Here is a 27,852-nt window from a genome sequence, read left to right on the forward strand (position 1 = left end):
CCGGTTCCGAACCACAACGTGTCACCTTCACCACTAAAGCCTGAAGCCAGTCCCTTCTATCCGCATCAGAAAAATACTGCTCCATATCATCTTATCTCACAGCAGCCTTACATCATCACATACGAGGACAGCCACGAGCCATTCAACAGGACATCTAGAGACGTTCGTCACATCACTTCAAGTCCACCGGTGAACATGCTTCTCCTACACACCACTTTAGAACACAAAATCACGACACCCAGCCTCCTCCCGCACACCATGCCATACGGCCAGACTCTTATGACTGCAGCTCATATAGAAATGATGGCGGCTCACAAATAAATGACTTTGTCAGGTATCTAGCCCGCCGTGAGCTTGTGGCTACAGGCTTGCTTCAATTCAATGACAAACCTCAAAACTACAGAGCATGGAAGCGTTCCTTTATAACTGCCATCAGAGGCCTAAACCTGGAACCCAGTGAGGAGATGGATCTTCTGCTAAAGTGGCTCGGGAAGGAGTCAGCAGAGCATATTGAACAGATAAGAGCAATACACATCAATCGGCCAGAAGCAGGACTGGCCATGGCATGGGAAAGACTAGAGGTAACATATGGCTCAGCTGAAGCAGTAGAAAATGCCCTGTTCAAACGCATTGATAGCTTTCGAAAATATTGAACCGAGATGGACCTAAGCTGACAAAGCTGGGTGATCTACTAATGGAACTGCAGGCCGCTAAGGCTGAAGGAGACTTACCAGGCCTGGCTTTCCTTGACACGGCGAGGCGTAAACCCGATTGTACAGAAACTCCCGTTTCGTCTTCAGGAAAAGTGGGTGATAGCTGGCGCAGCCTATAAGCATCAAAACCAGGTGAACTATCCTCCCTTTTGTTTCTTTGTTGATTTTGTCAGGCAGCAGGCTCGCATTGCCAATGACCCAAGCTTCAGCCTCATCGCCAACACAGACATGGCCCCAGGACAGAGAAGGTTGCGTGGAAGCCAAACAGACAGCGGGAAGTCTCTGTCCACAAAACAGAGGTATCACCCAGAGCCACATCGGACACAGGTGAGCCTTCAACAAAATCTGACGTCAGCGAAAAACTGTGTTTGTTGCATAAAAAGCCACACCCTCTCCGTAAGTGCCGGGCGTTCAGAGAAGCACATTGACGAGCGCAAAACACTCCTCAAAGAAAACAATGTGTGCTTTAAATGCCTGTCTTCCTCGTCTCACATAGCAAAGAATTGCAAACTCAATGTTCGGTGTTTTGAATGTAAGAGCGACAGGCACAACACCGCGCTTCACCCTGGACCCGCACCCTGGCAACAGGAGGCTGGCCCTGCTTCTGAGCACGGCGGGGAGGCGGATGAAGCTTCCGCGCAGTCTCAAGTCACCAATAAATGCACGAAAGTCTGCGGAGGAACTCACAGACCGCTCCTGTTCGAAAATATGCCTCGTTAAAGTGTTCCCAGCTGGCCACAGAGGAAAGGCCGTGAAACTGTATGCAGTTATGGACGAACAGAGCAATAGGTCACTGGTTCGCTCACAGTTTTTCGACATGTTCAACGACCAAAGTCCAAGTGCTCCTTACACACTGAGAACATGTGCTGGAGTGAAGCAATCAGCAGGCAGAAGGGCCAGCGGCTATGAAATGGAGTCTCTGGATGGAGCTATTCGCATCTCATTGCCAAGCCTCATAGAATGTAACGACATACCGAACAACAGAGAGGAGATTCCGACCCCTGAAGTAGCTCTGCATCATGCTCATCTAAGGTCAGTAGCACACCTCATCCCAGACATTGATCCGCAAGCCCCTATTATGCTCCTCTTAGGACGGGACATTATCAGAGTGCATAAAGTCCGCAAACAGGTGAATGGCCCTCACAACCTGCCTTACGCACAGAGGTTAGACCTGGGGTGGGTCATTGTTGGAAATGTGTGCCTAGGTAATGTTCACAGGCCGCTGACAATTAGCACGTTCCACACGAATACCACAGAGCTGCAACGGCCCACTCTCTTTGAAGCGTGCCCCAATGTGTTTCATGTGATGGAGAGGTTTAGCGACACTCAGGTCACCAGTGAACCTACAGCGTATCTTGAAGAACACCCTATCTGTGAAGTCGACCACCTTGGATGCACGGTATTCAGGCGGACCAGGGATGACAACCAGGTGGCTCCCTCCATTCAAGATGCAAAGTTCATAGAGATAATGGATGAGGGACTGCAAAAAGACTCAAATAACAGTTGGGTGGCACCATTACCCTTTAAGAGCCCACGACCACGGCTGCCAGACAACAGGCCTCAGGCGCTGAAGCGTCTCATGTCTCTCAAGCGTAACTTTGAGAAAAAGCCTGAGATGAAAGACCACTTTCTCTCCTTCATGGGCAGCATGTTTGAACTCTCATGCAGAGTTAGCCCCCTCTCAGCCCGGATGAAGAAAGGTGGTACTTACCAATGTTCGGCGTGTATCATCCGAAGAAACCAAAAAAAATTCGTGTGGTATTCGATTCCAGTGCCCAATACGACGGCGTATCACTCAACAACGTGCTGTTAACAGGACCTGACCTTAATAACACACTACTGGGAGTGTTGATTCGGTTCAGAAGAGAGGCCATCGCCGTCACAGCTGACATAGAACAGATGTTCTATTGCTTCCGGGTAAGAGAAAAGGATCGTAACTTACGTTTTCTCTGGTTCGAGAATAATGACCTTTCCAAAGCCATTGCGGATTACCGCATGAACGTCCACGTCTTTGGCAACAGCCCGTCACCTGCAGTGGCTATTCATGGTCTGCACAAATCTGTACAAGGCAATGAATTCCACGTCGACCCAGATGTGCAGCACTTTGTGTTACATGACTTCTATGTCGATGATGGGCTGAAGTCTCTGCCCACAGTTCAAGCTGCTATTAGCCTGTTAAAAAGGACACAGGATGTGCTCTCCAAGTCAAATCTGAGACTTCACAAGATTGCGGCAAACAACCAGGAGGTCATGGACGCTTTTCCATCCAGTGACCATGCGAGTGACCTCAAAGACCTTGACCTTGATGCAGACGCGCTGCCATTGCAGCGCAGCCTCGGGCTTGACTGGAATCTCAAGACAGACTGTTTCCTTTTTAATGTCTCCAGTGAGACCAAGCCCTACACACGGCGGGTGTCTTGTCCACAATCAACAGCCTCTCGACCCACTGGGATTCGTTGCACCCGTCATAGTCCAAGGCAAAGCTATCCTGCGAGAGCTTACAGCGGAGAAAGGTGACTGGGACGTGCCCTTACCTCCTGCCATGGAAGATGCCTGGACGTCATGGAGAGCTCTCTGTCTGAGCTCGCTGAGCTTTCTATCCCTAGGCGTTACACAGAAGCCTCACCATCAGCAGCGGTAAGAAGAGAGCTGTGTGTGTTCTGTGATGCGTCAGTCAAAGCTATCGGGGCTGTATGCTACCTGAAAGTGACAGACAGTAATGGCACCAACCAGATTGGATTTGTAATGGGCAAAGCAAAGCTGGCCCCCCGCCCTGAACACACAGTGCCGAGACTCGAACTCTGTGCAGCAGTGCTTGCTGTTGAGTTAGCAGACCTGGTCTTAGCAGAATTAGACCTACAGATTGATGCTGTAACCTACTACTCAGACAGTAAAGTAGTCCTGGGCTATATTTGCAATGAGACCAGGCGCTTTTATGTCTATGTAAGCAACCGTGTGTTACGCATCCGAAGATCCTGCCGACCAGACCAGTGGCGTTACGTGCCAACAGACCAGAACCCTGCAGATCACGCAACACGTTCTGTTCCTGCTGGACAACTGAAACACACCAACTGGTTGAGTGGCCCCAAATTTCTCTCCAAGCCGGAGCCTAGCATTTCTGAGAGAACTTATGACCTTGTTGACCCGAGCTCAGACCCAGATATTCGCCCTTTGGTGTCTGCCTTAAGCACTGCAGCCTCAAACCAGCAATTGGATTCACAACGCTTTGCAAAGTTCTCTACTTGGAGGTCATTAACTCGTGCAGTCACGCGCCTTATTCACATAGCCTGTCATTTCAAGACAGTTCACAGAGAACAGTGCATGCAAGGGCTGGCATTACTGCAAAGCTGAATTCACAGTTGAGGAATCAGAGAAAGCGACAGTTGTGATCATTAAAGCAGTTCAACAAGAAGTCTACAGCCAAGAGATAAAGTGCATTCAGAAACATGAAAGGATGCCAAAAACAAGCCCTCTCAGAAATCTGGACCCATTCATCGACACACGGCCTTCTCAGAGTTGGAGGCCGTCTTCATCATTCAAGTGTCGATCAGAGAGAAAAGACTCCCCTGATTATTCCTTGCCAGCATCACATCGCCACTTTACTTATCAGACACCACCACAAGCAAATCCATCATCAAGGCCGTCATTTTACAGAGGGGGCGGTCCGTTCAGCTGGCCTTTGGATAGTCGGAGGGAAGAAAAGAGTAAGCAGCATCATTCACCAATGCATAACGTGCAGAAGGCTCAGAGCTCCACTCAGTATCCAGAAAATGGCTGATCTGCCATCTGATCGTCTTTCAACCGATCCTCCATTCTCTAGTGTGGGTCTTGATGTGTTCGGCCCATGGAACGTCTCCTCACGTAAGACCAGGGGCGGCTTCGCTCAAAGTAAAAGGTGGGCAGTGATTTTTACGTGCATGAGCATAAGAGCTGTGCACATTGAAGTCATAGAATCCCTTGACACCTCTAGCTTCATCAACGCGCTACGGCGCTTTCTTTCAATGCGTGGGCCGGTCAAATACATTCGTTCCGACCGTGGCACGAACTTCATAGGTGCCTGTAAGGAACTCAAGATAGCCTCAAACATTGACAGCACTGCCGTAAAGACTTACCTCTCAGACAAGGGCTGCATCTGGTCTTTTAACCCCCCCCATGCATCTCATTGGGGTGGTTCATGGGAGAGAATGATAGGGCTGGCAAGGAGGATTCTGGATGCAATGTTCCTCCAGCTGAAAGACAAGCTCACCCACGAAGTGCTGGTGACTTTCATGGCAGAAGTCGCTGCTATCATCAACGCCAGACCACTTGTTCCAGTGACAATGGACCCTGAGGACTCGTTTATACTCACGCCAGCTGCTCTTCTCACACAAAAGACAAGCAGTGTGCCTGCTCCTGCTGGTGAGTTTGGAGTCACAGACCTCTACAAGTCCCAGTGGCGGCAGGTTCAACACCTGTCCAACACCTTCTGGGACCGCTGGAGGAAACAATTCCTCCCAACATTGCAGGCCCGCAAGAAATGGCAGTCCACTCAGCCGAACATTCAGCCTGGAAGCGTTGTTCTCCTTAAGGACAGCCAAGCACCTAGGAATGAATGGCCTCTCGGACTGATCACACAGGCCTTCCCTAGCAAGGATGGGAAAGTGCGCCAGGTTGAGGTAAAAATCTTCAAACCAGGCGGGTCTGGCCTCTTTCTCCGGCCGGTCAATGAAATTGTTCTCCTTCTACCTCCAGAGGCACAGTAGATGGACTGTTAAAAAAAAAACTGTGCATGGACTGTGGGTGACGTGTGTTCACGTCAGACGGGGAGTGTTCTGTTCTTAATGGTAACATTTAGATAAGCATTGAGTTTCATGCTTTCAGAAAATAACATGCTTTAAACGTTTATTCAGATTCCTATGCGCTCTTATTTAGGTCATGGTCATTTTAAGATCGCGTTGTTCTAATTGTCCTATTACGTTACCCGTAGTCGGAAGTAATCCTTCACGCATTCAAGCGCATTGTTTTAGACGTTTATATGCATCGCGTTCTCCTCATCTGTCTTCTCCTTGCGTCTGGCATAGCATCGATGGTATGTACATTTGTCTTTGTGAGATTTTCTGAAGGAATTCTGTTATTTTCGTCAATACTTTGTTTGTAAAGTAAAATCTGAGGACGGTTTGAATTTACTACAACTATGCAAATGTTAGCTCACGTGTGTCGTTTGCGATGAGTTGTGCGTTGTCTCATTGTCCTGAATGTTATTTAAATGTATTTCTTCTCCTTTCTTAAAATGAGTACAAACGAAATGCAGCTGTAATAGTGCAATTAGTCTTTATTCAAGTTGAGTTAAGGTTTGATGAAGTTGGCGTTACTCTGATTTGTCATTGCCTTTTTTAATGTGTTGCAGTTTCACTTTTTCTTTGCATCTCCAATAAACCTGTGGAACTAAGAATTAATCTTCAGAGTTTTGGTGTTGGGAAAAGTTTAGCTGGCCGTCAAGATATTAAGTGAACATATCGAGGACGGCACAGGCTGTATGTTGAGTTATTTTCAGGGCAGTAAATTTATTCTGCTATACAAGCTGCACACTGACTACTCTAAAATATATCCAAGTTTCTTTTCTATAGTATTGTTTCTTTAGAGAATATACTAAAACGGATGGTGAAATGTGAGCGGTGTACTCTTTTGTGAGATACTTTATGCATGAAATGCTGTGAAACTCACAATATTATTGAAATTATAATATAACATTGCTTAATACTAAAAGCAGATAAAGCCAATAAACTTAACAAAGTCAATATATGATATAAGCACATTAGAATGTGGTGCAGTTTGTGTAGTTTTATAAGGAATTTGTCTGGTAAGATTTATTGAGCATCTAGCAGAGAATCCACAGCAATTTCCTTTAGAGACTTTTTTGTCTAAAAAATGGTCTTCTATGTATTGGCACATTTTTAACTGACAAACGTGTTTTATTTATTTTTTAGTTTCTTAGTTTGTTAACTTAGTAATGTTTGTTAACTTTTTACACAGTACAGTGTGTGTGGATGTGTGTGTGTGTGTGTGTGTGTGTGTGTGTGTGTGTGTGTGTGTGTGTGTGTGTGTGTAAATTCCAGGTGGGCAGTTGAGATAATGCCAGATGTGCAAAGCTGAATATATATAAAAAAAAAAATGGTGGTCACATTCATAATTTACAGTACAGTTAAAGCTGGATTATTGCCATTGTTTATGTGAGCAAAAAAGTTGGTGTCTAAAATGTTATTTATATTTTTCTACTTAAAGCACTGTAAAAGATCAGTCATATTCTCCGTATCATTTGTAGAGGTACTGAATATTCTGAAAGCAATGTCCACATATTCTCACCTATGTATATTTTCCTAATATTAGTTTAGACCATTAGATGCTGCTCTGTTATTCTTAAGTTGTTTATTTAGGTTTGTGACATTACTTTACTATTTAATTTTTTTTTCTTTCAAAACCACTACTCTGCAACTCAGGCAGATGTCCATGTAACTAAAGTGCAAATTAAAAGCTGCTCCAGTTGGTAATCATCTGGAGACATACACAAGTGTATAAAGAGGGTGATGAAACAAGATCTTAAACAGGAATGAATAGCTAAAATCCTTGTGCATGTGCATGCTTATACATAAACCTCTAAATTTCCAGTTTTACATTAATCAGCTGATTAAGATTTTCAAGAATGCCTGTGCAAAATAATTTTTTAACTCAGGTTTAGATGAAAATGGTTTAAAAAATTGCTAAATGACAGTCATTTATGAATGTAATCGAATAAAGATCTCAAATAATTCAACACAACATTCTGGAAGAATTTCCGAATGCACATGTCATATCAGAGCACCAAATCCAATCCACCACAGCATCACAGGATGGTCAGTTTTGATTTCCTATTAAACACAGTCACTCTCACATTCAAGGTCACATGATTACTTATTGAGCACATGTGTAACATATCTAAAAAGCACATATACATAAATAATCCAGGCTCACATGCTACCAGTGCAAAGTATCTGCTCTGAGATTTCTAATGATGCTGCTTCTCCATGTGTATTCAGTTCTGTCCTTTTTATCTTTTTGATTAATATTTCATTTTTTATTCCCTGATTCTGGTTGCTGCCTTTGATACTCTGTATGCTGACAGTCTAACTATTGCTTGTTTTGTGATTCTGATTCTGTATATTGTTTGGGTTTCTCTAGCTGTTGCAATTTAGTCGAACCTGCACTTGCAGTGGTCTCCTATGACTGACAGAACCACAAAAACTTTTTTACCACCTAAACATTTCTTTAACACAATTACTGTCACTGAGTTTCATTTGTTATTCACCGTTTTAAATAAAGGCTCTTATTTTTTACTATTTATAAAATAATCTTTCAAAAATTAAATAAAAAGAATCGCATGGTGTCTGGAACATCTCACACCTCATAAACATGTTGGGCATAACATTAAGTTCTGATTGAAATTTAAACCATTGATAACATATTAGGGATTTTCCAAACTTTATTATCAAAATAAGTATAAAAATATAAATACAGTATAAAACAATATGACAGCATTCGACCAGAATGAAGACAGTATGACCAGGTTTTTACAAGATTACACTTTTCATTGTACATATTCTAATTCTATGTGCTGAGATGAATGCACACGTTGACACGTTGAACCATTTAAAGAAAAACGAAAATAAAAGAAAATATCACTGTAACACTGCCCTTTTAACCCAAGATACCAAACAGTTTACATGTATTTATTTTATATAAGGTTTGCAATAAAAGCTAAGCTAATAATCAGATTGTTTTCCATTTATTCGCAGTAAACATCAATAGTATAGAAAGCTGCTATCACTGTTCGTACGTACAAAACACATTATTCACATCATCAATCACAACAAATTCCTAAACTTTAAAGGCATCTTTATGGAATATAAAACAGAGAGAAAGAGAAAGAAAGAGTAGAACAAGATCAAGAATGAGAGGAGGAAAATAAATTTTGGAAATCAAAACTCCCAATTAATTCGAGTATGATTTTCATGTCTTTCTTGACTCTAAGTAGATTATACAGTTTGGTAAAAGTGTGTTGATGTGAGTAAGCTCATGGAGTGATATGAGTCAGAATACTCAGAACAGTGTTACAACATCGTCTTAAGTCTCTCTATGCATCTCTTTTCCTATATACATTTCTGCCAGCTTTTTAAATGGTGGCCCCCACTGACTAAGATAATCAAAATCCTGATCTCCTTCAGTTGCTGCAGACTCAAGTGAGCTGAGAGATTCTGCGAGTGAACCATTGCCTTCATAAGCGTAAGTGGCCAGTGAATCATATGGCGGTGCTGCGGGGTCCAAATCATTCTCCTGAAGACGACTGTTGATAAAGTCTCTCACATCTGCATTGTTCTTAATAGGTGAGACACGTCGGAAGGGGAAGAGCATTTCTGGTATTATGTCACGTCTCATCTTGTTGGTATCAATGACTTCGGGGTTTCTCAGTGTGCCAATATCGAAGGCCTGTGTATCTTCCTCCCCTCCACCCTCGTCGTTGTAACTCACCACATTGTCCCTCACGTCCTCTTTGGAAATGATCAGAGGCTCTTTCTTCCTCTGCCGCCTCAGCGCAGCAAACATGACCACAATCACTATAGAAACGGGGCACAGGAAAACAAAAACATTACCATTTCCATGGCAACCACTGAGATAAACAATGCTTTATGTCCCCTAAACATTCTGTGAGTAGATGGGACATCAGCTAGTGGTAAATATGAAGAAAATGACTTAAAGCCAGGATGATCACCATAGCAACAAGCAAGAGAAAAAGCTGTGATCGAACCCTGGGAGTGACCTTCATTTAGTGAGTGACCAGAGGGGAAAAAAAGCTTAGTAAAAATGGATTATATATAGTCATTAAGCTACAAAATAAATTAATGAATCCAAATAAATAGAGGAGGGAACAGTCAAGTATCCTCTGATTAGATCTACTAGATTATCCATTTATTAAAGTAGTAGTGTTTAGTTGGGTGAGGGCACGAGCAGAGACAAGAATGGAGTTGGCATTGCATAAAACTGTAGGGCTCAGCAGAAGATGCAGAGGAGTGTGTCTCAAAACGTGTCATGCGTCATGAAAAGTGTGAAAGGAGCCATACACTATTTCTGATACATTTTTTGCATCGCCTGGGCATATAACCTTGAAAAAGGTCTTCATGCTTTAAAATAGTGATATGGAAAGCACAATGGAAATATAAAATCTATACACCTTTGTTATAATACCAGTTTTTTTTACGTAAAACCTTATATAAAGCCTCCCTAAACTTTTTATCTCTTAATGTAAAATTAAATATAAAAACATCTACAATTTTGTAATTATTGTACAAATGTAAAAAAAAAAAATGTTAGTAGACAGTTTGAAGTTTAAAGAAAAAAAAATTATATAACCCAGTTACACGTGTGCACATGTTAAATCAGCCTTTGACATTATAACACCACTAAGCCTTTTTTGGTAATAGACTATCAACACGGCACAGATTGACTTGGCAATATTTCTCCACTCTTTCTTACAAAAATCGTTCTAGCTACATCAAACTGCATGCAGCCCACTTCAGGTCACAGACTTTTAGTTGATTCACATTTGTGGTCTGGCTTAGATATTAATACATATTTTGTTGTTTAAGACATTCCTTTGTTTATTTGGATGTATGCGTTGGGTCATTTTGTTGATGAAAGGCAAAATTCATGGAATAAGTAGCTATTCATGATTCCCTTTACATTGATTAAAACCCTAGTTCTGGTTAATGCAGCTGTAAACAGCATGCTGCCACCAGCATGTTTCACAATGGGTAAGGTGTTCTTATCGTAAAATAAACCTTAGGAATTATTATGCCTTTTGGAAATAGTATCCTCAAAATATAACACATTTTTTGCCACATGTTAAATTAATAAGTTTAGGGTGGTTTAGTTTAGCTCGTTGAAGGTGATTACTTTCGAGTTTATAGCCACCTTGTACTATACCTGGAAGTTGTAGCTCAGACGTTAAGATGTTGGACTTATGCTCTTAAGGTTGTGAGTTAAAATCCCAGCACCAGCAAGCTGCCACTAAGCAAAACCCTTGACCCTCAACCGCAGTATATAAATGAGACCATATAAATGAGATATAGGGACTTCTAAATACCACAAATGTAAATGTTATCAGTATAGCCAAGACATCAGTAATAAGTACTTGTCAAATTCTCCAAGTAATTATGCAGCCTTTGTCTTTTCCTTGCATACATTTTGAAGAAACTCCTGTTCTTGGTGATGTCATGTTAATGATAGCCTTTACAGTGTTCCATGGTACATCATGTTTTGTAAAGTATTTTACAGTGCTCATCTAATTAAATAGTTCCAACAAGTTTCACATGTAAAAAAAAATTAAAAAGTAAATAAAGTTTACTTATATACATCAGATGTCTACTTATAAACATCAGAAGTTTACTTATAAACATTTGATCTTTATTTTGGATTAATCCAAATAATGATAGCTGTAAGATAGGAATTTTTTTAAATGACATTGAATGTGATGTCATTCTGAATTGAGCCACACTGCCAATTATAACACTGTGCACTCATACGAAGAGAGTATTGTAAGTTTTTTGTAACTCCCTCTTATTTTATTTATTTATTAAATTGTTTGAGTGTGTGTCTGTTCTTAATTTTATTTTGCCATTTTGTGTTAGGGCTGAAATTAAGAAAGAAGGCTGGTGTGTAACCTGGTTTTGCATTTTCTTTTAAATAGAAAGCAAATTCTGTATAAGAAGAGAGCAGGTGTTCCTGTAAGCAAGAAGGTTTTTTTTTTCCTGATCAACGGCTGCTCTCTCTACTCTCAGCAGGTAAATGGAGCGATTGCCCCTGCCTCCCACTCAGGTGTTAATTATGAAGGAGGCACTGCAGGAGGTGTGTGTGCTGCATGACGCCCAGACTGGAGGGCAACAGGTGGTGAGGGGTTGTTAGGGTATGTATGTATTGGTAGGTGTGTGGAAGGGGCAGATTAAGGTTAGAGGTAGCAGCTCTTTGTCATGGGCCAGTGGCCCCCTTTCACTGTGCTGGAGTGCCCTGGTGAATTGGACAGCTCGTCAGAAAGAACAACTCAAACAGTGGAGCGAGGGGAAGGGAAGGTAACGAGCAAATGTCATGCTATTGCACTCGAGTTATAAATGCAAAGGTTTAACCATCAGTGCTATCTCCTGTCTACTGGAGAATTAAGTAGTGGTGGAAAGGATGTCATAGTGACAGAGAAATCTATGCAAAACAATAAACTATATGGCACAAAGCAGTTCAGCAGATAGAGTAGAAGATGAGAAACTGTTAAATATAATGAGCTAAACTAGAACTTATAATATATGGAGAAAATGCTGCTCATTCTGCCTGATGCATCCATGCATTTACATTTATATTGTTATATCTGCATTACCTCATGCGCCATTAAATCAGGATTTATACAATTGGCTCCTAGGACACACTATTATGCGCTTTTTCATACACTGTTGTACATTCGCTACTGATGACAGCTGGTTCATCAGCAAAATTAGCTCAGATGAAGTACAGGGCATTGGGTTATAGGTTAACAGTGATGCTGCAAAACCAGCACACACACATAGTGACTCAAATAGCTGTACTAACGCATATGATATTACCTCAGGTGGAACATGAGTCACGCTTGGTTAAGAGGCACACTGAGAAAATGTCCTATCAAAGTGCCTCTGGTTATAAGTGTGGCATATTTTAGCTCAGTGCTGCAGAAAAAAAAGGAGTTTGGTGGAGTTTTATATGCTGCATTAAAGTATATGCAGGTAAATGTGGTGTTTTATGATGGCAGAATGTGACCTACTTAGAAGCTTACAACAGCAGAAAGGCCTTTCTGTCAATTTCATGCATTTAATAATGAAAACTTTTTTTTTCCCTCTGTTGCATTTTGAGAGAGAGAAAGAAGGAGGGAGAGAGAGGGGTGGGGGTGGGTAGATTTTCTGTAAGCATTACCTGAAGTAACAGCTTAATGGGGTGCCCTACTTTTAACCTAGTTTGTGATTGTTTGTAGAAAATTAAAGGAGGAAAAAAGATGGAAGTAGATCACGGAGATCCATGAGTTTAAAAGAAAATGTAATAGTCAATGTGAAATGTTGATGTTACAGCATATTGTGGTTTATTGTTTTTGTTAATTGATGACAAAAGCCAGCATGGTGAATGTTGAAAATGTAAGCTCCCTAGTGTTAGGTTTGGCCAGTTTGCAATTATCCATTAATGTAATTTTTACATCTGACTGGTTCAAAGCTTAATCACTGTAATGGCACTGATTATGTCTAGATTATTGTCTTTTCTCAATCTTTGTTAAATATTTTTACATCCATGATGTTCTAGACAGATCTGACAGGGGCAAAGAAAATAAATGGGCCAAAAGAATAGGATTTGGGAATAGGAACATCTCTAGGTTACGTATAAAACCCTAGTTCCCCGAGGGAATGAGACGCTGCATCGTAACGCTTTGGGAACGCCTCACGTTGTCCACGCTCTGAGTCACGTATGAAATCTGACCAATAGGCAGATGACGTCGCGACAACCAGGAGCTACAAAATGGCTGTGCGGTGGTAGCGACATTAGCTTCTGCAAGAGAGAAGGTAAGCGCCGCAGGGATGCAGGTAGTGTGGCCCGGGGATGCATTGTCTAGTTCCCTCAGGGAACTACAGTTACATACGCAACCTAGAGACGTTCCTCATTCAGGAACTCGACCAGCGTCGCAATGCTTTGTAAATGAGTGTCCAATCACGCCACACTGACCAGACCCTGCCTAGTGTGTGAGAGCCTCACAACCAGCACAGAGGACAGAGGAGCCCGGAGTGGCTCTAAGGTCAAGGTCATAAAGCTCTGCAGGGTGGACTAGCCCGCAGCGTTGCAGATGTCCTTGAGCGGGACTCCAGTGGACCAGGCTGTAAAGGCCGCCACACTCCGAGTGGAGTGAGCCTTGACCCCGAGCGGAGCAGGGAGACCAGTCGATTAGTAAGATGAAGAGATAGCATCCACTACCCATCTACTGAGAGTCTGCTTATTGGCAGGAAATCCCTGCTGGGTCCAACTGGCAGTTCTCACACCACGTAGTAAACAAATGCCTCCTCATGGAGGGAGCTCTGGAATGGGGGATGGTCTCCACTACCTTAGTAGAGAGACTAGCCGCTAAAAACTGTGCCCCCTCCTGAGAGTAATGCGATTGGCATACAGACGTGACGTCCAGCCTCAGTGGGGCTGGGTGAGAGAGAACCAGAGGGGACAGTGCAAGGTCTCCTGGGTCACAAACAGAATCCACCTGGGCTTTTTAGAATCTCTGCCATATTTGCTCCACCACCTCGAGGTGGAGTCGCCATTCCCCAGGCCTTTCCCTCTAAAGGGCATCTGCTCTCCAATTCAACTGTCTCGGGATATAAACTGCTCTCAGTGAGATAAGTGTCCCATGGGACATTTTGGGGCAAAGCTTACCAATACCAGGTCCTCCCAAACCTTCTCCTGTGTGCGGGAAGGATGGCTATGTGGAAGTGTGCATCCTTCAGATCTATCGTGACAAACCAGTCCATGGACTTGATCTGAGACACGACCTCTTTGAAAGTGAGCATCCTGAACCTGAGCCTCATGAGTAAACAAAGAGCGCAGATCTAGGATCGGAAGCAACCTGTACGGGCTGTAGTAGCCTGACTCTCTGACCGAGGGGGGAACCACCTCGATGGCCCCTTTCCTCAGGAGAGCATGCACTTCCTCTTTCAGGACCAGAGCCTGCTTGGGTTCCACCAGGGTTGGACACATTGTGTTGAACCGTGGAGGAAAGAACCCGAATTGAATCAAATAGCCCTTCTTTAGAACCACTGAGACACGTCCAGCAGCCTTCCCCACACTGCCGGAAATTCTCTTAAGGAAACCAGCCTTTCAAGGCTGGCCTCTAACCCTTCCAAAGCAGTAGGAGCATTGCCCTGCAGCAGCTGGAGCCTCCTGAGAGGCAGCAGGTCTCCCCCATCCGCAGTGACCTCTGGGGTGGAGATAGAGGTAGAGACCCACTGGCGGAGGCTGTGCCCTGAAGCACATCCTGTGGCAGGGCTAACAGCTCTACCCGAATGGCTAACAGGCCAGCCCTGCAGCCATCAGTGCCTCCTAAGAGGCAGCGGGTCCCCTCTATCCGCAGTGATTTTGGGGAAGTGGAGGGAGACCACGCTCAGAAGCACATCTTGTGGAAGAGCTAACAGCCTGGCCTCCCGGTGGTGCTGAAGAGGGATGGGCACCATGGAGCGAGGTGTTCAGTGCCCTCCCAGAAGTAAGTCATCAGGACTTATGCACCACGGCCCGTTTATTAGAAGCGAGGATGACCCTTAGGTCACCCGGCTCTCTCTGGGCTTTGCGGTGCCTGGCCGGACCAGGCTGAGGCTGCTGCCGAGAAGCCCCACAGGAGGGGCGAGGGAGGCACCGCTGGAACGCTGCCGATTGCTTCTTAGACTCCTGATACTTGTCGACGACCGCTGCTACAGCGAGATCTGAAAGGGTGAGCCACATATGCCTTTCTGTGGCCACTAGGCTGAGGCTGCTGCCGAGAAGCCCCACAGGAGGGGCGAGGGAGGCACCGCTGGAACGCTGCCGATTGCTTCTTAGACTCCTGATACTTGTCGACGACCGCTGCTACAGCGAGATCTGAAAGGGTGAGCCACATATGCCTTTCTGTGGCCACTAGGGCTGACATGGACCGACCAACGGCCCACGCCGTGTCCTTCATGGCTCTAAGGGTTAGGTCGGCAGCGTGACGCAACTCCTTAATGTCATCAGCCCCAGAGCGAAGTCCCTCATTCCAACTCACCCACAGCCTGACCTGCTGCCGCGTAAGCCTTCCCCACCAAAGCCAACGTAGCCTAAAACGGCTTAGTAGTAACACCGGGGCCTTGAGAGACGATGCTATGCTAGTAGAGAGATAGCTTGCTAGCGTCTCTTCCACACGCGGCATCACCCTGTAACCGTACTCCTTAGCCCCAACTACATTCGCGTACAGCGAGATTTGTTGGGAAAAAGTATGCGCCACATACAGGGTCTCCCAGGACCTGGACACCTCAGTGTACAGGTTGGGGAAGAACGGTAGGCCCCTGCGATGAGGCTGTGACACTGGGTGCGCGCTGCTTCCGCTTTCCGACCGGCCAAGCTAGCTCGAGCTTAGATATGGCCCGCGGGAGAAATGTGGAGCATCGCGCTGCTCACACTGGGAGAAAAAGCAGCCACCGGCCATGCTTCCCCGAAAGAGCAGGCGCTCGACCCATCAGGGGAGGTCGGAGAGGACTCATCCGACTCCATGCCTTCTGCCAGATCGGCCTGCGAGCCCCACGGATGCCGGCACCGCTTTGCCTCGGCAAGAGCGGGACCGGAGCCGCAAGGAAGATCGCTCTCCACGAATTCGGCTACAATGTGAACAATTGACTCCCTCGAGAGCTGATTGAGCACGCTCCACTCCCAAACAAACAATGCACCGATCATGCGCAACGATCAAGCGCTTTGACGCAGCTCAAGTGCCTGAATGGGAAACTGTGAAGCATTCATGTTTTAATAACTGTTTGCCACTTTTTATTAGAATTTTTCTTCTCATTACATTTGCAATGCTTAAAAAGCAAATCTGATGGCTAAACTTTGGCATAGCAGTCTAACCTTGACTAAACAGTGCTTGCTCAGTGGTCCTTGGACTACTTGTTGGCAATTTGTGTTGTCAGATCCCAGTAGTGCCACTCTGAAGCTGAAGTTGCATTAAAGAGCTAGATATAAATTGCTCTAAATAAGACCATCTACCAAATACTGTAAATGTAGCCTAGAAGTATTTGATGATAACTAAAAAAAAAGATTGTTTCAAATCAACGATAAATTGTGCTTATTCTACTCACAAATGTGTGGTTTTAATGAGTTTCACAATAATTTTACCAAAAAATTGTGATTGATTGACTATGAATCAGGATGTATAGGTGGTAATAATACATAATTAAACAGAAGTTCTCAACATGTTCTGCCCATAACCAATTTGGTTTCTTCCTTGGTTTTCTTACCTCTAAAAACATACACCAGTAGTCAGATTGGCTACTCTAAAATCCCTCTAGGTGTGAATGAATGTGTGAATGTGACTGTAGATGTGTCATCTGATGGACTGGCAACCCATCCAGGGTTTATTCCCACCTTCTTGCCAGGTTTTTCAGTATACACTCCAGATTACACTGAACATGACAATGTGACTAGTTAAGATGGATGAATGAATGAAATAATGAATGAATAAATGAAAGAATATATATTTAATTAATTAATTAACAAAAAGTTTAGATTTTGATAAGTTAAAATATATACAATAACTAAACAGTTATTATATTGGCTAAATATGAATCAGCCTTTTTAGAAACACTATTCAGAGGTTGAGTTAAGAGAGATAGTCCACCAAGGGTTGTGCAGTCAGAGATTATATTTATGGAATCTGTTCATGGCCTCAGCAATAAAATGAGATTGCACAACATGTTTACACTGATTTACACTGTTTTCTATTTTATCAAGATATTTTACACATTACAATGTGGCATCCCATGGCATGTAAAGGAAGGACTTCAAGTGAATCTGAAAAATGTACATCCTTTGTATTACACCAGTGGAGGTTTAATAAGGTATACATTATAATAATGAGAAGGAAAACAAGCAATATATATATATATATATATATATACAGGGAGTGCAGAATTATTAGGCAAATGAGTATTTTGACCACATCATCCTCGTTATGCATGTTGTCTTACTCCAAGCTGTATAGGCTGGAAAGCCTACTACCAATTAAGCATATTAGGTGATGTGCATCTCTGTAATGAGAAGGGGTGTGGTCTAATGACATCAACACCCTATATCAGGTGTGCATAATTATTAGGCAACTTCCTTTCCTTTGGCAAAATGGGTCAAAAGAAGGACTTGACAGGCTCAGAAAAGTCAAAAATAGTGAGATATATTGCAGAGGATGCAGCAGTCTTAAAATAGCCAAGCTTCTGAAGCGTGATCATCGAACAATCAAGCGTTTCATTCAAAATAGTCGACAGGGTCGCAAGAAGCGTGTGGAAAAACCAAGGCGCAAAATAACTGCCCGTGAACTGAGAAAAGTCAAGCGTGCAGCTGCCAAGATGCCACTTGCCACCAGTTTGGCCATATTTCAGAGCTGCAACATCACTGAGTGCCCAAAAGCACAAGGTGTGCAATACTCAGAGACATGGCCAAGGTAAGAAAGGCAGAAAGTCGACCACCACTGAACAAGACACACAAGCTGAAACGTCAAGACTGGGCCAAGAAATATCTCAAGACTGATTTTCTAAGGTTTTATGGACTGATGAAATGAGAGTGAGTCTTGATGGGCCAGATGGATGGGCCCGTGGCTGGATTGGTAAAGGGCAGAGAGCTCCAGTCCGACTCAGGCGCCAGCAAGGTGGAGGTGGAGTACTGGTTTGGGCTGGTATCATCAAAGATGAGCTTGTGGGGCCTTTTCGGGTTGAGGATGGAGTCAAGCTGAACTCCCAGTCCTACTGCCAGTTTCTGGAAGACACCTTCTTCAAGCAGTGGTACAGGAAGAAGTCTGCATCCTTCAAGAAAAACATGATTTTCATGCAGGACAATGCTCCATCACACACGTCCAAGTACTCCACAGCGTGGCTGGCAAGAAAGGGTATAAAAGAAGAAAATCTAATGATATGGCCTCCTTGTTCACCTGATCTGAACCCCATTGAGAACCTGTGGTCCATCATCAAATGTGCGATTTACAAGGAGGAAAACAGTACACCTCTCTGAACAGTGTCTGGGAGGCTGTGGTTGCTGCTGCACGCAATGTTGATGGTGAACAGATCAAAACACTGACAGAATCCATGGATGGCAGGCTTTTGAGTGTCCTTGCAAAGAAAGGTGGCTATATTGGTCACTGATTTGTTTTGTTTGGTTTTGAATGTCAGAAATGTATATTTGTGAATGTTGAGATGTTATATTGGTTTCACTGGTAAAAATAAATAATTGAAATGGGTATGAATTTGTTTTTGTTGTTGCCTAATAATTATGCACAGTAATAGTCACCTGCACACACAGATATCCCCTAAAATAGCTAAAACTAAAAACTACTTCCAAAAATATTCAGCTTTGATATTAATGAGTTTTTTGTGTTCATTGAGAACATGGTTGTTGTTCAAATTAAATCCTCAAATAAAATTAATCCTCAAAAATACAACTTGCCTAATAATTCTGCACTCCCTGTATATATATATGTCTAAAACACAAGCTAGTTGTCTCAGATAGCAGTGCTCTGATAGCTATTAAGATTTAGATAAAAAAGAACATGGTTTGAGACAGGTTTTAAAGGCAACAAATATTTTGATGATGCCAATGTATTGTTGCCGTCAATCTTTAACCCAAAAGGTTTTTTAGATTGGATGGATACTGCAAAAACGTGTTAGGATGGATGTCACTATAATAGAAAAATCGCATAATGAATACGAATACACTTTTGAGTGTTTCTATTCTTGTTTGTTGCTGTCATTACTGCGGAACAAGAAAATATATTTTGCTCTCTCAAACCCATCTGTGGTAGAGAATAGTTTGGTCCTGCATGTGTTAAGATTGGCCTTTGCACACTCAACGAATATTTGAATAGTATCTTTCTGGCAAGGATGAAATAATTTAACAGTTTCTCAAGTCAGATCAGTTCATTCCCAATGCTGTCTTCTCTGGGACTCCTTCGAAAGAATAATAAAGTTGCCAATTATGTTCAGTTTTTCTGTCATTCTAAATAAAAAAACACTATCAATAATGATCTGAGTAACCAGCATGCTTAGGAATGCACAACATACCATATATTAAATATAGTCAGTTTTCTACTATTAAAATTGTAAAAATAAAGTCCTTTTATAAGTATCTAAATCAATACATAAGTGCACAGTGATAGGCAAGCACACTTAAGCTTCCACTTGCCTATTTGATTAGCTAAGGTATTTGTTATTTGTTCTTGCCTAGTTATTGTCTGGGTCCTCATTATTGAATGAAAATGAGACAGGATTGTTGTCAGAACAAGATTGCAGCTTTTCAGAAATTTGTGCAGATGGACTTTAATTTGGATGAACGTTAAATTCCTAAGGGGAAATCAAATATTTGAGAAGCATAAAAGGTATAACAATGAACTTTGTTTTAGTTCTGTTACTACAAGCTCTACTCACTGAGCAATATGACGATGCAGAGTAAGATAGCGACGAGAGCGCCGGTGCTCAGACCGGCAGCAAGCAGTAGAGCTTCAGTACTGCATGACTGCACATTCCCGCGGCTGTCACAAGCACACACTCGCACAGTCAGGGTGCTCGTACTGCTCTGTATAGGATAGTCATTGTCTGAGATCACCACGGGCAGCAGGTATGAGCTCATCTCGTGTCGGTTGAAACTGCCCCTGCGTGTCAATATCCGTGCTGTGTTATCTGGAAAGTAAACAAACAAAATCGCCAGGATTAATGGCCATGTCTCTGTTGTCAGTGCTGGGAAGCATCCGTATGATTGTTAAATCGTTTCATCCTGAGATAATTTAGTAGTACTAATATTTTATTTTAACTCAATTTTATTCATTTAAATTTAAACAATCAATATTCATTGTCATAGACTAAAATGTTATTTAGAGTGTATTACTGCTAGAGCTGTAATGTCTTAGGTTAATATAATGAAGTTTATGTCTGAGTATGGACAATTATTTAATTATAAAAATGTATTGTAGAATTTCACAGAATCAGCTGTATTTCACCATGTGATACTTACCTTCATTGTCAAAAATGGTAAAATTAGGGTTGACTGTGCTCAGGCTGAAGACAAACTTATGTGCGACAAGCGGCTCATCTGTATCCACAGCACTTATGGTCTGAATGAGCTGAAACATAATACAGCAGTATCCATATATCCTGTTATTCATCAAATATGCCATAATTGTGTAAAGGACAAATAATAGAAATTTGGAAATGCAGACTGAACATATACCTGTCCGGCTTTGACATTTTCACAGACAAAGGTCTCATAATACATGGCAAATTCAGGAGCATTATCATTTACATCCCGGACTTTGATAAACACAGGGACTCTAGTTTGTAGAGATGTACCTAAACGTGAGAAACAAGTTTATGTGAGCAGTTATTAGAAAGGTACATAAGAAAGATGTTTTATAATTTTTACACTTATTTGCTGTACAGGCTCTGTTGTTTCAGCTATAACATCAGACTCTATTTGCTACAAAACAATAGAACCTAGTGACCTGTAAGTGCAAAACACTAAACACATTAACTAAAAATGCAACACAATATTAGATCTACAACATCAAATTAGAAAATGCAACAGCAATTTCAACAAAAACAGCACATCAGTCTGCTTAGCCTAATTATGAGCCTGCATGAATATACCAATGTCTTTATTCATGTGTACTGGTACTATAAGATAATATGATTTAGATAAGCTGTAAACATTGCAGGGCACTAATAAAGGAAGTGAGATTATTCAGAAGAAATACACAGTAATTAGCTTTTTGCATTGCATAATTTTCACTAGTCTTAAACCAGATTATTTCTGCTTGATGGTCATATGCTATTTCCATTCAGTCTCATAAGGCATTTCATGTTTAATAAGGACCTATCCTTACATTTGGATCTAATGTTAATGCTTTTAAATTTGCTGTTATGTGTTTGGTTTTGGTTCTGTATTCTGAATTAATTGCATCTTTCTAAATGTTCTGTTGTGTTTTTAAGTTTGCTGTAATTTCTTTTTTGTTTTCTGTTTTCCATTGAAAGGCCACCATATTCATTATTTTAGGGAACTATTTGTAACTGGGCAACTTAATAGAATTTTGGAAAAAAAAAGTTTAGTATTTGAATGGTTCTTTATGTCACTCCAAAACTTTAATGAAGTCATTTTCAGTTCTGTCAGGTTTGGGGAGCTTTTTTCTATTTAGTCAGTGAGAATAATTTCAGCTGGGTGTGGGCTGATTGACTGATTTGAACTACTCAACTATATGACACTTTTTTGCCCTGAAGAATCTTTATGCCTCATTTATTTCTGCAAGACGGAATACCATCCACTGAGGTTTGAGGCATGTCCTTGAATTTATGCAACAAAAATGCTAAATGCATTCAGAATTAAACCTGCTGCTTCAGCACATCATTAACAAGGCAAGTAATGCAGTTCTATACATGAGTGTATAGAGTGGTATACATTTCCATCTCCATTACTCTGCTACATCTATTGTACTTCTTATCTGCCTAAACTTAAAAAATAATAATAATAATAATTTGATGTTTTATAAACTCTAACCCTATCTATAAGGTTCAAGTTTATGGTGCCTTATTAATGTATTAAACAGTTCAATGATCATGTCCCAGTTTGTTCAACAGATTATATATTGCACCTTTTGTTTTGTCTCTTGTATATAAAATACTAAAGCAGTGACATACCGGTGACCTATAGTGACTTCTTCATTTTAAACAGGTTCATGAAACTGTATTTTAAACATAAACTAACTGGAAAAAAGGCATAAACAGTATATCTAAATGTAAATGGAGAATAGATAGTTCAGTGCTTCAGGGTATATTCTTATCATGAAAGATAAAAAGTTAAATTATAGCACTGAACAATGCCATATGGACTGTGTTCTCTTTTGTTCTTATATTGCATTAAAGCCAACAGAAATGTGCAAAGAATACAATAATTACAACAGCACAGCGCATGATATATTGGTATTTGTTTTTATACATATTTCTAAGATTTATATATTACACATGTATTGTCATTATAATAGAGTATCCATTTTTTTAGTCGACTGTACATACTGTATATATGGGTGGTGATGGTCAATTTGTACAGTAGATAATTAAGATAATTAATACAAAGCTACAACAGTATACAAATATGTTTAAGAGATATTTTGTACTGATGTTGTTTTTACAGCTGTGCCCAAATTGCATGGATCCATACAGTACTGTATATACAGTATAAACATTTAGATAAACATACAAGAATGGCTCTTAAACCGATACTAGTGTGCAGTCACTCAAACAGATTGAGACAACATTGCATGCTCTAGTGAGTGTTTGAAATTTTAATGTTAAAAAAAAGAGAATTTTAATGATATTTAATTTTGACTATTGGAAAAAAAAAACTATTGAAAAATTTTTGGCAGGTTGGAGGCATTGTAGTTTGTTCATTCTTAATGAGCTCAATTTGAATAGAAAATGTTCGAAACCTCAAAGCAAAGTAAATCCTTGCTTGTGCTTTTAAATGAAGTCTACCGTTAAAGAAAGAAAAACGTGCTTACTGATTTCGGTGGCCAAAACGGAGATATTGTGCCATTTGGACGTCTCTCTGTCCAGAGCTTGCAGTGTGCTGATGGTGCCATTGTTGGAGTCAATATTAAACAGCCTCTCTAGGTCTGTGTGTCGATCGATGGTGTATCTGCAGAGAATGCCCATATCAAATGCAGGCCAGAAGAAGGGTAATTATGGACCAGCAGAGGGAGAAAGCACACACTGTTTTAGGCCGCCAAGCAGTGTTCATCATATAGTTATTACTAATGACCCTGAACAAGGCTTGCATTTGGGAAGCAGCCAAATAAACACTTAGGCACTAGTTTATTATTCATAAATGTTGGAGTATATACAGTTTGACTTGCCAATTAGAACGAAATATGTTATCAGCCAAATCAATGCTAAAAGCAGAGCATCTAAGGATGTTTGTACTAAGCCAGCTACTGCTTCCCAAAAAATATGTTTAGTATTTAAAAAGATTTATGGATTTGTACAATAATTTATTTAATAACCCAATGCATTTGTTGATCATATATTAAGTTGGATGTATTAGGTAGATGTGATTAAATTGAAATCTTTTCACCTGGGAGCAACTGCGCTCTGACTATCCTATTTCTTTTGTTGTCAGGAAGGAGGGCAAGGAAATCCCTCAATCCAGATCCATATATCAATGTCAACTTATATATTCTGGTGACATTTAAATATGCAGTGTAGTACAATGTGTTTTACAGAACCAGAGAGACAGACTGTGTGTGTGTGTGTGTGTGTGTGTGTGTGTGTGTGTGTGTGTGTGTGTGTGTTAGAACAAAACAATGCCGGCTCTTTCAAATCATGTTGGTGACTTACAGAAGTTGGAAGGAATTCAAACGGGTGGTGCATGAGAATATTGGAATAAACAATGTCTGTACTCATGCCACTCAACTTCCTTGGGAAAATTACCAGCAGAGAATTCATGAATAATTTGCTTTTCTTTCACCTTTTCAATGATATGCACAAAAAGACAACACTGCCACGTACAGATAAACGCACAAAGATGAAAAGCTGAAAGCTGAAATTGTAGTTATCCAAATAGAAAGCATCAAAATGTGACAAGAGAAGCTTTATAATGCCGCATTATATGTCAATTTTTAATGTGATGCTATACCACTTATATTGTGTATTAAAACTTCATAACTGGTGTTTTGCTACATGTTTGCTGTGCCATTTTTTTGAGAGCTGAGAGTTTATTAGTTTGTTAGTTTTTAGTCTGGTGGCCTGCTTATTTTACACCATCTTCAGTGTAACAGAATATAGCAACTCTATACAGATACAAAAACTGCTTTAGCGAACGCTGTGTTGAAGAACCTCATATTATGACTTCATGCTCTTAGAGGACAAATTAAAGTTTTTTTATTTAATGTTTCCAACATGTTTTGTAAAGAGCAGCAGTAAGCATGAATAATACATTTTAAAGGAAATAATAATCATCATAATAATAATAATCATAATAATAATAATCATAATAATAATAATCACAATAATAATAATAATAATAATAATAATAATAATAATAGAAATAATAATTAACTATAAATAAATAAAAATAATACTCAAGTGAGGCAATAGAAGCCAAGTGGGCAGGACCGTGGACTCCTATTTTATGCAGGACCTTTTTTGCCATTTTTCTTTCTTTGGTCAATAACATATATTTCTTCGTGATTCGTTTTTCTTGGGAACTACACTTCTGTGTGGTGTTGTATAATTAAGCATGCTATCATGTTATCCTGCACACACATTTCAGATCCAAAGAGAAACTAAATTACCATGAAAAATAACTTTTGTCTGAAATTGCATAACATGTAATATATATATAATAATGCTATTAGATAAACAAACAAACAAAACAATCCTCAGATTTAGAAAGGTTTCATCAATCACTTACTTGACCAAATGGTTGGCAGCGTCAGGGTCACGGGCACTTACAGTTCCTACAGGACTCCCAGGCAGTGTGTCCTCATCCACCTCAAAGATATAATGGGTCCGGCCAAAAACAGGTGGTTCATCTACATCTGTGACTGTGATCCTGACTGTAGCCATGTCACTGAATGGACCCAGATGTTCAAATCGCCGATCCAGGTGTGTGTTTGTCACCTGAACACGGAGTGAGTATGACCTCTTGCTTTCATAATCTAGTGGCTGAGAAAAGAAGAAGCAGCGAAATAAAAATAAACTGGAGATCTGAATCAAGTTTGGTTTTAGAGTCTTTCTTTTGATCTTTTCAGCTTTAGCCAAATGGTGCTTTATTGTTATCTTTTAGCTTCTGCTGGACTTGAACTTTGCTCAATTTAAACTGATCTACTTTGTTGTGCTCTTGCTTATCTTTTACCCCTTTTTTTCCATATGAAGTATCTTTTTCATTTAATTCTCCAATGACTGGCCTTAATACTCCATTTTAATTGCATGTAGATTAGAGACTTTTTTTTCCAACTTCTATTCTATACCTCTGTATCTATCTCTAATTCGTATTTTAACAATAGGATTTGGATAATGGCCACAGCTTCTTGAAAGCCTGCCATACAGGGACAGAGCGAGAGAGAGAGAGAGAGAGAGAGAGAGAGAGAGGGCGAGTTAAGGCTAAGGCAGGCTTAACAAACTCAAATAAAGCCTGATACTATACAAAAGGGAATAAAGGAGTCTTTGGCAGTGAATAGAATTAAGCATCTTTGTAAAGTTAATAGGACATGATGGCTTTGATTGAAGGGATCACTTTCCCCAAACGCATGTGTATACAGTACTGTATGTGCATTTTTGCTGGGTTTGTATATGTAAATGTGTGGAAAGTTATGGAAAATAGACTGTACAGTACAATATTTTATCTTTCCATTGGTCATAGTATTGTTTAAAAGAAAACTTTTGCAATAAAATCTTGATTAATAGGTAAATACAATGAAAAATGCATCTTAATTTGATTTTACAATGTATAATCCATTAACGGCATATTATATTTTGAGAATCTGAGGGATTTATATGTTTATTGGTAATATCTTTATTTTATTTTGGGACATCCTAATTACTGTATCCATTATCACTGTATTGCATCAAAATAACATTATCCCTCCCTAGAGATTGGTGGAAGGTGTCTCCTTGTTACCAAATATTGGATTATAGCAATGAACAGGTTTCAAATGTTTGAAACATGTGATATCTGTCCACTCACCTTCTTGATTATGATCACCCCTTCCTGTGTAGTTCCATCTGTGATGACACTGAATACATCCTGTCCATCACCATCCAAAATGCTGTACCACATCTCAGCATTCTCCCCTGCATCTGCATCGTTGGCTTTTATCCGACCAACAGAAGATCCCACTTCCGCTGACTCGACCGTGGAGAGATGGTACGCACCTTGGGAAGAACAAGGGAAGTGAGTAAATTGAGTAAACACATAGGTGCTTGAGTGAACCTTTTGTTTTCTCTGCCACTGCAGAGTGCATTTGTCTATTTGTTTACCCACATCTCAGGGGAGACACAAAGCTCCCCCTCTATGGTTATTGTTTAATAGAATTTTAACGCCAATGAACCACTGGAGTTTTCATGTGTACGCCTTTTTTCCCTAGGCTTATATCTTTCTAGTGTTGCCTCATGCACTGGATTTAAGAGTATAGCAAAAAGAGGGATTATCAAACTAAAAGAAGCTCCATTGCCATGTCTATTCTTTTTTCCTATCGCTCTCTTACACATGCACATACATAAATATTTAATGCCTTCTTCCATTAGAAGTTCTAATCTGTTTTTTCACATTAGAAGATTTTATGACAAGCATGTCAATGTGTTCTATAAAGATCTATTGTGCCTTGCATAAGTATTTACCCCCTTGAACAGTTTTTTTTTTTTTACATTTTGTTGTGTTATAACCTGGAGCAGAAAATTATATTCATACAGTATTTAGCGATTTCATATATCTCTTCTAAAATGTAAATAGCTTGTGCAAAATAGCATAACAGCAACTTTATGGCTTCTCTGGCTAATGACCTTTTAAATGGTCACTGAAATTTTGTCATTGACCATCTTTAAATAAATATGAGTTTTTAAACACAAATATGGGGGTCAATTTTAGATCCAAACATTGGCTGATAGTAATTCACAGCACTGTGTATAGGACATGAAAACATTTGCATTCTTCTTGACATTGAAGCAGGGTCAATTGTAAAATGCACACATGTTATAAAAGGCTTTTTCAAGAATTATATTTAACACAACTCAATGCAGTGACTGACACAAAAGCAAAAAGGGATTTACTATGAGGGAAGCGCGGAGGGCTGTTGTTGACATCCAGCAATGTGATATTGACGGTGGCAGTCCCCGAAAGGCCACCCATCTGTCCTGCCATGTCTTTAGCCTGAATTACCACCTGGTAGTGTTCCCTGTTCTCTCGAATCATATTGGGCAGAGCTGTCCTTATCACACCTGATGGAAAACAAAAATATATGGCTATTAGCAAAATGCTGTGCTTTAATATGGAATTGTTTATGATAATACTTGACATGTCACTTTATTATCAGAACACAATTTTAATATACCTAGATTTAATACTAGAAAGTACAGTATGTAAATATGACTTAATACAACAATTACCCACATGGATTCCACAGTGGTGCGACCCGTTGTAAGTTAACAAAAATTCTCCAAAAAACATCACAATCAGATTTATGACACTCATGCTTATGTAATCATGAACATTACTGTAGACAAAATTAGCTATTGGTATATGATAAAAAACAAATAAAATAAATGAACTTTGTAAAATTATATAATCCTTG

At 40.6% G+C, this 27,852-nt stretch overlaps 2 protein-coding genes and 1 long non-coding RNA gene across 4 annotated transcripts in view; 2 read left to right on the forward strand and 1 right to left on the reverse strand.

Moving 5' to 3' along the window:
• The first annotated feature begins 4,236 nt into the window (after window positions 1–4,236).
• On the forward strand, window positions 4,237–5,475 carry LOC124388852. The gene has a single exon (XM_046853924.1). It carries the CDS (start codon window positions 4,484–4,486, stop codon window positions 5,453–5,455), a length of 972 nt encoding a protein of 323 aa, XP_046709880.1. The 5' UTR covers window positions 4,237–4,483; the 3' UTR covers window positions 5,456–5,475.
• A 2,713-nt stretch (window positions 5,476–8,188) lies between these two features.
• The window catches only part of LOC124388851 (cadherin-10), a 45,107-nt gene continuing 25,443 nt past the window's right edge, over window positions 8,189–27,852 (reverse strand). For both annotated transcript variants that reach the window (XM_046853922.1, XM_046853923.1), the window contains exons 5-12: window positions 27,332–27,499; window positions 26,250–26,437; window positions 24,975–25,228; window positions 23,065–23,201; window positions 20,745–20,863; window positions 20,529–20,637; window positions 19,946–20,197; window positions 8,189–9,340 (exon numbers count right to left, since the gene is read on the reverse strand). In XM_046853922.1, the coding sequence (XP_046709878.1) occupies window positions 8,850–9,340; window positions 19,946–20,197; window positions 20,529–20,637; window positions 20,745–20,863; window positions 23,065–23,201; window positions 24,975–25,228; window positions 26,250–26,437; window positions 27,332–27,499 (1,718 nt within the window). In that variant the 3' untranslated portion in view covers window positions 8,189–8,849. The remainder of the gene's footprint in view (window positions 9,341–19,945; window positions 20,198–20,528; window positions 20,638–20,744; window positions 20,864–23,064; window positions 23,202–24,974; window positions 25,229–26,249; window positions 26,438–27,331; window positions 27,500–27,852) is intronic.
• LOC124388853 overlaps window positions 9,352–27,852 on the forward strand; it is a 59,992-nt gene continuing 41,491 nt past the window's right edge. The window contains exons 1-2 of the long non-coding RNA XR_006926474.1: window positions 9,352–9,552; window positions 26,282–26,456. This is a non-coding gene — a long non-coding RNA (uncharacterized LOC124388853). The remainder of the gene's footprint in view (window positions 9,553–26,281; window positions 26,457–27,852) is intronic.

The sequence above is a fragment of the Silurus meridionalis genome, chromosome 7, assembly GCF_014805685.1.
Source record: "Silurus meridionalis isolate SWU-2019-XX chromosome 7, ASM1480568v1, whole genome shotgun sequence".
Classification (NCBI taxonomy): Eukaryota; Metazoa; Chordata; class Actinopteri; order Siluriformes; family Siluridae; genus Silurus; species Silurus meridionalis.